The sequence below is a fragment of the Micropterus dolomieu genome, linkage group LG08 (assembly GCF_021292245.1).
Source record: "Micropterus dolomieu isolate WLL.071019.BEF.003 ecotype Adirondacks linkage group LG08, ASM2129224v1, whole genome shotgun sequence".
NCBI classification, from domain to species: Eukaryota; Metazoa; Chordata; class Actinopteri; order Centrarchiformes; family Centrarchidae; genus Micropterus; species Micropterus dolomieu.
This window is the reverse complement of record NC_060157.1, coordinates 11846021-11858033: the sequence shown is the minus strand read 5'-3', so window position 1 is coordinate 11858033 and position 12013 is coordinate 11846021. Positions and strand designations below refer to the sequence as shown.

The 12013-nt window shown below is 40.8% G+C and overlaps 1 protein-coding gene across 5 annotated transcripts in view; it reads right to left on the bottom strand.

Annotated features, from left to right (window-relative positions):
* The window catches only part of LOC123974933 (cadherin-4-like), a 259907-nt gene that overhangs the window by 79964 nt on the left and 167930 nt on the right, over window positions 1-12013 (bottom strand). For all 5 annotated transcript variants that reach the window (XM_046055968.1, XM_046055965.1, XM_046055967.1 and 2 more), the window contains one exon: window positions 936-1162. In XM_046055968.1, coding sequence (XP_045911924.1) covers window positions 936-1145 — 210 coding nt within the window. In that variant the 5' untranslated portion in view covers window positions 1146-1162. The remainder of the gene's footprint in view (window positions 1-935; window positions 1163-12013) is intronic.

The following is a 12013-nucleotide window of genomic DNA, read 5'->3' as shown; positions in this document are numbered from 1 at the left end:
TGTCTGTACCGTTCAGCGGCACAAAACAGACTAGTAATATGCTTCAGGTCTTGGCCAATCAGTAGACAGTGGGCTTTGAAAGGGGGCGCCTGAAAGAGACAGGAGTATCTACATCTTGTTTCAGACTGAGGCTGAAATGAAGGCCTTCATGAAAAGCTAGTATAAGATAGAAATTAAGTTTTTGAACTTTGAATCATGCAAAGCTACCATACAGGAGTCACAGAACTTCAATATACTACTGGAAAAGCAGTTTAATAGGTCTCCTTTAATGATGTCAATTACTTTTACACAGCTTTTAGCTGCTACAAGAATGTAGCAGGTTTCTATGGCCAGTAAGTGACAGCTGGTTCAGATCCTTGTCAGTCATTATGTCTCTATCTCTATATCTGTCTCATCTAGATTTGATCTCATCAGGAACTTACTCCTGTATGAGATGTCTACAATTGCACTGTGTTAGTGAACAAAGGCCACTAATCATGTGTGTTGTCGTTACCTAATCTGATTAACACTTGTGCTGATATTGACTATCAGATCTGGGCTTGTGGTTCTGTAGTCATGGGGACAGTTGAGCTCAGGCTGCTCAGTCCTCGCCTAACCTCTTACATCTTTTAAATAGAGGAGGAAGAGTCGAGGACCCCTGGAGTATCCAAGGCACAGGATGTTTTCCAATAACAGCTTATGGCTGAGGGGAATCATACTCCCTCCCTGTGGCAGTGTGATTCTATCACTTTTAACCATGTGCTACTGCTACTTCTCTCTGCTCCGGTCTCTCTCTCTCTAAAACCCCAAGGAGTTTTGACCTGATTCTTGGCTGTTACTATCACCAGACCACTGGAGAAAATTGATAGGAAGCAGAAGCTCTGGGATGGTAACTGAAATCTGAAGCATGATATTTGTGTACGTCTGTGCTCATGTGCAGTAAGTGTATAACTCACCTCATTTTCATTTTGTTGAGATGAAAGTGGGTCAATTAGTGCCAGTTGGATCACAGTCTCCCAGACATGTGTGTGTGGACCACTTGCTGTCAGTTTAAACTGGACTGGTTCGTCCAGGCTGGCTCCCTCTCCCCGGGCAAATATGGACCCATCTGTCCGTACGCTGAAGATAGGGTCACTGCTCTGGAAAACCACTGCTTCATTCCCCATGCAGTCATCAAACTTCACTGTAGACAAGAGAATTGAGAAACATCTGAATATAATGTTCATTTACACAGTTTATTAAAGTGACAATTGAGTGAATGAAATGGGCACAAAGTATGGCATATAGTATGAATGCACATCTGCTTTAACAGACATGCAAACATGCACATACACAGTACAACTGCAGTACACACACTTCAGTATAGGAGGTAGATATTACAGTGACTACTTGAATGTTATTTTCTCCAGCTGCGTGTGAAAAAGAAATTGAACTGATGGTGTGGTACGCTGTTTTTTTTTTGTTTGTTTGTTTTTTTTGAGAAAAGGTGAAACATGATTAGAGTTTGCAACTGAATTTGTTTGTAGGCAGACCAAGCAGAATATCTGGTAATCAACTACTAGAATTAATAAGAAGATCTGACCACAATATAAATAAAACCCCTATTAACAAACAAAGTTAGAACTCTTTAAATAAAGACAAAGTACAAAATGGAAACTAAGATATATTTAGGGAGTATTCTGCACAACATTAAACATGTCAGCTTCTTTCCCACACAGTGCATTCATATCTACAAATGTTTAAACTGTACTGTTCTGTAAGGGAAAAAAGATTTCCCTAGTGTTGTGGCATTTAATGGTACTACTCTTTTTTCTAGAGTGACAAATACTATGCTTTTAGCTTTTAATCTGAAGGCTAAATCACTTTACTTCTGGTCTTTCTCCAGTTATCTCTGGCAGTTCGACTCAGCTCTCAGCCATGAGGTCATCTACCTTCACCATGACTGCTGCACAGGTCATCCAATCCTTTTCTATCTACACTTTGTGTTTATACTGAGATGAGATAAACTGAAGCCTTATATGAAAACCACAAACACTATATGCAGTACTTAACACGTCACGTCACCATTTCACTGCAAAATATATTTTAAGTGGAATGACTTCAGATGGATTTGAATGGTTTCTTCCTTCCACAGATGGCCACCAATTTTCTTCAAATCACAGACTTTACATTCCTGCTATCCATTTTCTAAAGCTTTCTTTCACACACATCACATTGGTTTCCATTTCATATATATCCGTATACAGTGTGTGCTTGAGGAAAGTTAAAACCTGCTTGAGATAGGCTTATATTTATGTAAAAGCCTTTTTGTTGCATGGCAATGTAGCTGAAAATTATTTGAACAGTGCACCTGTGTATCTTGATTCAGAATTCTGAATGTTTCATACCTAATGACCTGAACCCACTTTTTCCTCCTTATTGACTTTTCATAAGAAGCGATAAAACATCAAACCAAAGTTTTTACCTTTGTCATAAGTTCCATGGACAAAACATGTTGTGGCTTCACATTTTATACAGCAGATTACACTGAATAAGAAAAAACTCCCCCCAAAATGATTTCATAAAAAAATAGTAATAGTATTTTAAGTGCATATATACCATGTAAACATTTTGTGTATTTGTATGAACAACAAAGGTTTGTTTTAATTACTGCCCAACAAAGAAAGACAAATACACACACAAATAACCCATATGCAGGGCTCTGAATACATTGACAGACTTTATGCAAACAGAAAATTAAATAACCCAAATTACAAATTTTTTCAGGGCACGCTTCTGTTTGATTTCTTATAAAATGCATAGTTCATAAGAAGATGAGTCACAGACAAGTGTAGCCCATACTGGCCTCTCCTTCCTCCGTCGAGGCACCCACAGCCTTTCCTCTCTGGGATTACAATGTCTAGACGCCACATCGTAGGAAACCCTGTGCTCAAGGCCGTAGCAGTTTCTCTCTTCCCACATCTCTACAACAGCTGAAATAAGGTTTCCATTGCTATGTATTACATCCAAACTGTGAGTAAATCCGGCTTTTTGTTCTGTCTGGTCCTAAGTATGCTTGTGATCATGTCAGTACCCTTCACTCTAAGGCCCAATGTCCAGACAGCCACTCACAGCTCAGTCAAAGGGGACAGCTCTTCAACAACACACTGTCCACTGTGTAGCAGGTGCTGTCCTGGTCTAGACAGGAGGAGACAGGACATAAGAGATGAATTACATCAACCCAAGAGGCAGACAAGTCTCTGCTATTCATCAAATTGTTTCTCTCTTTGTGTAGCTGAACATTTCTCTCCCAAACAAACCCCTTAAAAAGTGTGCTTGCTGTTTTCTGTTTGTCTCATTGTCTTTCCTTTTTATCTAATCCTATCTCATTTCTTTTACCATCATTTTTGCAGATTCTCGAAGATTAGATTTCAAAGGTGGGGGCGACAACAGCAAACACCAGTTGGCAAACACGTGTGTGTGCGAATAAGGTTTTGGAAGCCGGCCTGATTATATTTAACAATGAGAAAGTCAAAAATCAAACTCAAAGCATGCTTTATTGTATTTCTAAGGCTTGGTATCTGGGAAACAGTCAAACACTGGAAAAGAATATAAGCAGCAGGTGGTCTGTTGTGCCTTCTCTCACTGTCCTCCAATTATTTTCTTGTATATCTCTAAGCAAGTCAGTGCAGGACTGAGGAAGGGGGTAATCGAAGGGGATATCTTAAACCATATTACAGAAAGCATCATCACAGGGGTCTGAACTATCATCTAAGAAGGGATCCTTATTTTAGTTATTTATTGTTAAAATAAAAAAAACACTACAGAAATCAGTGTGTCCTTGCAATGGTTAGAACCTCATGGCCAGAAGGTTTTATTCTGTATAAAGCGTATGAACATGGAATGGGGAGACATTATTGTTCCACCTTTGAGCTGGCAGTGGAGGTAGTAACCCAGCCAAATTGCCGTTTGTGTAAATAACGCGTGACCCGTGCATAGTGAGTGGTTCAGCAAGAGAGAGAATGGCAGAGAGTGACGGTGAATAGGTGCGGTGCAGAGCAAAGGGTGAGCAGTGAAGTTGTCAAGTCAAGTTGTAAATGTACAGTGTAGGTTACAGTTTGCCAGTGAATAAAGGCTGCACCTTCTCAAGACCAAAAAAAAGCTCAAGTGTGTTGTTTCCAAACTGCTGGGATAGTGTCTCTATAACAATCAGCTCTGCCTACATTTGAGGGGTTACTGCAGTGGAAAACCAAGTGAGCTATGATGATGAGCCACTAAATAATGAGGTAAGTAGCGGTGTATATACTGTAGGGGGATAATCAGCCTCTGTATGTGTGTGTGTGTGTGTGTGTGTGTGTGTGTGTGTGTGTGTGTGTAGGCATTTATTTTCTATGATTGCCTGCATGTCTCAACAATGACAAGCTGAGCTAACTGCACCAATACCCACACACAAATGGAGTGACAGGCTGCGCATAGAGCACCCAAAGGGTCTTGTTCTTGCACCAATTAAAGAAAAAGACAGTGCCAATTCTACCCATTTCTTTTAGTCAGCTGGGTCAATACAGCTATAAGAGACATTATAAAATCGGCCAACAACAGAGCAATAAAGCCCAACGGCACAGTGCTGCACATTAACAAGTCGTCGAAAGCAGTGGGACCAGGGTGTGCATTGATCTGGCAAATAACACAGACCCCAGTGTACCAAGTAGCCAGCCTAGCACTTCTCCACTGTCTAGTCAATATGAGCAGTCACACCCCTGCAATGTTACCAATACTACAGAATGCTATGCCCATTCTCACACTGTGAGGAAATATATTTCATGATTTCTTTTATCACAATTTCTTGAAAGGCAGTGGAATGGTGCTTTGTGTGCTGCTTGGATGATACCACATCCTGAGCTCCATCTTCACAATTTCACCACTTTTCTAATTAAAGTTCCCTACTCCCTCCAACAAGACAAGGACAAGGAGGAGACCAACGCTGAAAAGAGTTGTGACCTTCTTGTGGTGTTCTCTGGACAGCCTGACAGGAAGTAGGTGACAAGTGTTGAAAGGGAAGTGAGAAAGGGATACAGTCAGGGGAGAGAGAGAGAAAGCTGAGGAGTGAGAGGGAGAAGGTGAGAGGAGGGGGGAGGGGGGGAGAATTTGACGGGAGGATGGAGTGTGTGAGGAGGGGGAAATCAGAGAGACAGTGAAATGAATGAAAGTACGTTAAGAGGAAAAAGAAAGGAGCAAAAAAGCTCATAGGCAGATTGCAGTTGCTAAAGTGGAGATCTCCAGAGGCGGCAGAATTTATAGCTGCAGTCGTTTAAATTCTAAAAAGTATGGTGCATTGACTGCATCAGATGTCACCCTGCTCTACAAAACAAAAAGAAACCACTCTTACCAGTCCTGGTCTCTGCTCCAATCAGGCCCATTGAGGACAAGAAAGGAGGCACTAGAAAGAGGAGGAAGAGGATGATGATGATGAGGAGAGAGGAATGGGAGGTGAGGTGGAGGCTGGGGAGGGCAGCAGATAGGGGCCTGGCACCGGGATCCTGGCTCAGTGAACTGGCTCTCTCTCACACAGCCACATTGGAATGGATGGGATGCTCAGATGGCTGTTTAAACAGGTTAATTGGGCTGGCCTCCCGAGAGATCGGGACAGATGGATGGATGGACAGAATGAGAGAGGAGAGAAAGAAGGAGCAAAAGAACGACAAAGGGAGAGCGATGGAGCTCAGAGAGATGGAAACAGAGGGTGGGATGAAGAGATGGATGGTAAGAGACGAGTATGGCCGCTGATCAGAAGCACCATGGGGAGTGTGCAGTCTAATCAGAGTAGAGCCGAGCTCTACAGTGGTCTGGGCCCTCAGTGACTGACTAAACAGAGCCAGGTCTACAGCCCACTACTGATAGACTATGAAGGGAGAACAAACTTGTGATGGAAGGGTGTTTAAAGCAATTTTAGAAGCCTGTCAGGGAGCTGGTTCAGTGAAGCCAATCTGGCTCATCCCTCCATCTTTTCCAGAAACCTACAAAGGGATGATGGGAGTGACCAGCTCCCATTACACAGTGTACAAGCAAAACACAGACACAAACTGAACATGCAGTGGACACAGAGCCATTATGAGCGCTTCACCTTCACTTTAAGTACATTCCGTAAGTCACATAACATTAAATATGTGACCAATGGTTGCAGTTTGGGTTAGGCAACAGAACTACATCGTTAGGTTTAGGAAAGGAGCGTGGTTTGGGTTAAAATTAGTAATTTACGTAAGCCACTGGACTTCACTCATATAACGAAAGTCTCCTACATAATGTTACTTAAAGAGATGGTATTATGCTTTTTGGCTTTTTCCCCTCTCTTTTATTGAGTTATATACCTTTTTTGTGCATGTAATAGGTTTGCAAAGTGAAAAAGTCCACCCGAAAGGGAGTTCCCATCTCCCACAGAAAACTCTGCTCTGAACCGCTTGAAAACAGCTTGTTTGTAGTCCAGCTTCTTCCCTTTCATCCTTGTGATGACACAGGGATGAAAGCTAAATGTGCCTCATATAACGCTCGACAAGCGGCTACTCTGACACACCCTCAAAAACACTGGTGGAAAAACAATGAGCTGCAGCACACCTCTTCTCTCCCTTCCAAACACTAGTTACCCTCCAAGCAGTCAATGGACATAAAGTTGTTACAGTGATGTAGAGACAGAGCTCAGTTCAAACTTTATGGATGAAAGATACATTTGTTACAGATTAATAACTCACCACTCTGAAACTATTGCTCCAGCCAAGCTGGTTGGCAACATGTACAGCTGAAACAAAGCCGTTTTTGCTTCTCACTGACCCGCCCTTCTCTGCTTCTGATTGGCTAGTAGTCTTTAACTAGGAACTGCGCATGTGCAACTCCCAACAAAGATCATGTAGAGACAAGATGTATCACTATATAGATAAAACGAAGCATTCAACACACAGGGTGAAAAGAGGAGCTGCAGCAATGTACAGTATGAAAAAAATATGGTGGTTTTTGAAAATTAAACCATGTAAACCTGTTCTGGTACAACCCCTAAATAAGATTTTGAACCTGAAAATGAGCATAATACGACCTCTTTAAAGCTTTAAATAAGTCACACTGCTCTCAAACCTGTGTCTCCTGTGTGAAAGTCCTGCATTTGTTTGCTGGTCTTTCACACATGTTTGACTCATCTATCCACCACACCCACCTCCCTAGGCTGACTTTAGTGGATTTTATGTCCATATGTATTTGGAAAAGCAGAATTAACTGACACAAGGAATGAAGAGCATGAATTGCACACATGTTTGACAACTACAAAGGCACAAGAAAAAACACCTTAAATAAGGTTATAGTTTTGAAGTTCCCACAGACTGCTACTGTTAATCACAGCTTCACAAAGTTTGCTGTTTCACTGTTCTACATCAGTAGTGAGAGAGACTAAAAGAGGCTTTGTTTGGTTGGGAGGAAATAGAGAACTTGTAAGAGAAAAAGATCGTTTGTAGGCATAAGCTGAATGTTCATTGTGAATGGGAATAAAAGTGCTATCTCATTAGCTTTTTAAAATAATGCTTTCATTCTGGCCACTTAAATATCTTCATGTTTTGAATTTCGGTCATGTAACAACTTAATAGTTTCCCAGCTTCTGTTCCTCTAAACATTCCCAGCCTTGCTTATACAGCAACATTTTAATATTGCAGCGGACTGTGCACCATAAAGTGATTTTAGAGCTGTGTGTGTCCTGGCTATGGATGGCCTGTGGTGTCTTACATAAAATTAAGCAGCTTTATTCTGTTTTGTTTGGTTGAACGCCGATAGACGCTTCACTTTCTCTGGGTTAAAATCCAAAATGTCAGCAAGAGATATTAGGCTGTAGATAGAGCTTGGCAACTTTTTACCCCAAAACACCTCCTTTGGTTTGCTGTTATTACTGTCGTTCCACATTAAATTTTAAACAAAAGAATGAGAGAAGGCTTAGAAACAAGGAAGGACTTGAGGCAAACACAAAGCTACTAATAGCAGCATGCACGTGCACTGCTGTGTCAATCGGGGGCACTCCTGCAAGTGTGGAGGTCATAAGCCTCCTCAAAACATCTGTGTTTATTTTAAACTTCTCTGTCAGCGACAGTTAACTAATTACAAAGATGCTGTGCATGGACAGTACGGTGCTATTTATATATATATTCAGCTTACTTGTTTTTAATATGGATTTTATCAAATATCTTTAAGTGCAAAGTTAAATTTAATTTGTATGGAATTAATACTATCACTTGCCAGCCACCTTTACTGCAAAACTTCTGCTATTATTCTGATGGAAAGGTCCACATGTAAAAAGTCAAGGTAAAATGTGATGTAAAATGGATCAATTAGTCTACCTGACCATATAGCTTGGCTCCTCTCAGAGCTGAGGCGCTGTTGGATGGCTAATCAGGGGGCTGCTGCTGCTGCAACCGTCGCTGGTTAGTCATGGAAGGGGGTCGATGAGTGCTAACAGGCTGATCTCAGAGCTGCTGGAGACTTGGCATGCACCCTGCTAGTGACAGGCAGAATTATTTTTGCCTACTTTGAGTTCAGTTTCAGGTTTGTGTTTCAGTTGTCCATAACGTTCTGCTCTATGAAACTGAACAATCAGTATTCAGTTTAGGGCAGCACTCAAGCTGAAGCAGATGCAATTAAGCTGTTATTTGATATTTTCAAGGTTGCTGGAAGGTAATAGACACAGTGTTTGGGGGCTTTCTAATCTTCACTACAGTAGAAAGGTAGAAACTTCACTAAATTTCACTAAATCATGTAATCCACAGTTTGAAGGGGGAATATATTGGAATTGTGCAAAGGTTCCATATATGCACTGAGGGCCCTCCTGTGTTGCAGTATGCGAGTACAGTACGCCAGAGTGCATGCATGCACGTACAAGACTGTATAAACTCACAAATCAATAATGGACAAGGACACATGCACATTCATACACATATTCACTGCGACCAACCACAAAGACATTGTTTCTGACTAATCAGCATCTCTCTAATGACTGATTAGTATTCCTCTAAACAAGCACATAAGTGCTTGATTAGCCTTCATCAATTCTCAGTCTTCTCTCCCAGCAAGGGGAATTGAACTGTTGCCTGGGCTGCTATCAGGACCCCAAACAATTACAGTGTGCTACTGCCTTTATGATTCAGGACAGGGGAAAAAAAGAAAAGGCAAAGACATATATGAACACACACTGCCAACAAATGCCTGTAACCATGACCACAATAATACTTTCATGAGTTCTATTAAGTGTTGTACATGAAAATATTCATCTCAATATGTACAGGATTTCCTGTAGCTATCACGATAAAGCTGCAACTCCAGCTTAGTTGTCATGGCTCTATAACCAAAACCAAAGACTCATATTGGCTTCATTCCGCACTGTTTTTATTAAAATATTATTTCGCACAACGTCTCGTCTGTTTTGTGTGTTTGTGGTGAGATATGGTTGCAAAGACGGCAAGAAAGAGAGAGAATGAGAAAAAGGACAGAAAACCACGTCAGTGGTGATTACAAGAGAAGGCAATGAAAGAGAGAGTGAGAGAGAGAGAGAGAGAGAGAGATCAGGCAGAGTAAAGACTCTCCCAGGAAGAAAAAAGCCCCTTTGTAGAAAAAAACCCAACAGAAAATAGCAGCAGAATGAAAGTATTTCTTTTTGCAGTAGTCGGTCTGTGCTGCACTGGACAGCAAGTTCAGTTGTTCAGGAATGCACACACACACAAACACAAATACACACAGTTAACAGAGTCAAAAGGTATTTACACAGCAAACCACAGCTCATATCCCTACGCTCTTCTCATTCCCTCACAGTAGTCATTTGACTTTTTACCCTGCCTTTCTGTGGTTATAGGGGATAAAAACAATCTCTAAAACACTCTGGTGGTTGCAATTCAGTATGCTTTCTGGATCGATAGCCTACAAATTCAATGATGGATTTGATATGTACAGTATAGGTTAGTGTTCCGTAGAGCCATGGCCCAGTTTTTGTATCACTTCTGTATGTAAAAGTACTCTGCAATGATCTAATGATCTGACCAACAGGACATTACATTAAAAAGTTCAGTAGACTTGGTCAGCATGTGTGTATTTGTGTAACATGGTCTGGCTTCTGCAGAACTGCTAATGGCTCTTGAGGATGAGAATTGATGGTGGTGTTTGTAGTTACATGAATCTGGGGGAAGACTCTTTCATCTGTTCAGTCCACTATTGAGAGCCACCAAGATTCAAGTGCCATTTGTCGAGTACAGCGATCTCAAGGTCATCACATCTATGTGTGCATCCTTTCTTTACCACCTTTATATCTATCAACCTCCTCTGGAACAGCTCCCAGCTCCCAGTACCAGTACCAACACCAACCATTGCATCTCTTTATATTCTCGGTCACACTGAAAAACAGGAGGAAAAATACAGATACACTAGTATAAAAAAAGGTAGCTTTGTACTGTCCATAAAAAAACAATGGCTTCAACTTTGCCTTTATTTCAGTGTTTGCCTGCAAGCATCAAATATGCTTGTTGTAAAGAAAAAGAAATCATTTTCATATTGTTTTCTCAAGCTTCCCCAAGGAAGCAAACAGCACAAAATTGCTTTCCCCAACTGCTGGAGGGAATAGAGGCTGTATTTCTCAAATCTAATCAACATCTCTCCATCAAAACCTCAAGAAAAGGTTCTGTTTTTCCAATTGTATGGGTCAGAGCATAAACCAGAGAAATCCCTCTAGCCTTTAAACCATGGAAAAACATACATGTAATTACACAATCTGTATGGAGGATAAGGAACATGGTTTTTCAGTAGTAAGGGTTATATCACTTCTTTTTTCCCTTGAAAGATAGACATCAGGCTGTGATCCCTGAAATCCGGGGGCTGGTGGTGGGCTACGATGGCTAAACCATGCAATTAGTGGGTCTGAAGTTTCACTGAAATAGGAGCTAAGCTGAAAGTTCAACAAATGGCCAAATCAGTGATATGACTCCAAGAACAAGTAAAAACATAGAGCAGTAATTATCAGTAGTGATCTTGAGAACTGTTACACCATGAAGTATGTTTTCCCAAATTATATGTTGTAGTCAAAATTGCATTACTGTGTGTTGATTACCATTATTTATAAGTAAGAAGTGGATCAAACACTACTTTAAAAAGACATGACTGCTCCTATTGTATATCAACCATTCAAACTTAATTAACAAAAGCTAATAAATAAAAACACATACAGCTTATAAACTTGTGTCAAATTAGCTGTTGTCTGTCATGTTGTCTATCAGTGCTAATGTAGTTGCAATGGCTAATAAAGTACAAGTAGCCCAGTATCACTAGGATTTGCACTTTCAAATATATGTCCAATACAAACAGTTCAGTGTCAGACCTGGAACTAGTGAGCCCTGGTGTAGTGAGACAGAGAGCAAGACAGGGGAGGTGCATTGGTATGTCGGACTTTCCCGTAGGTGAAAGAGTTTGTCTCATCACAGACCTATAATTAACAATAAACTTTCCCTAATCTCTATTGCTAGTTCTTTTTGTTGCCAACCGCACCCAATATCAACGTTCTTGTCTCTCAACACTGTTAGAATCAAGATGGAGAGTTAAAAATATAATCAAAATTGATGCAGCAAAACCAGAGATATTGTCCATTTTATTATTCATTGTAAAAACCTGGCATCTACATTACTCATAATGCAACTTTATTACCAACAGTTTGGTTGGAGATTCAGGTGTCTTGTGCTAGTAGAGGCTGATGTATTGTAGCCTCGAGCTGCTAGCCTCAAGTGGTAATGAGGAGCAGAATACAGAGGTCTGGTATCCACACTAATTACACATTTTTTTTCATTTCCAAAACAATACTCTTCAGCCCGAACTGACAGTGGAAGTCACATTACTTGTGGCAGTTTATCAGATAGCCAGGTCAGACCCCCAAGACCTGTAAATAGACTTGAATGTGCCTTAAAGATCCTGGTCAGAATAAATGTATACTTCTAAACTGTGGTGTAAAGACACTATGATTCAACACATGACAGAAATAACCTGTGTGTGTGGTGGGGTG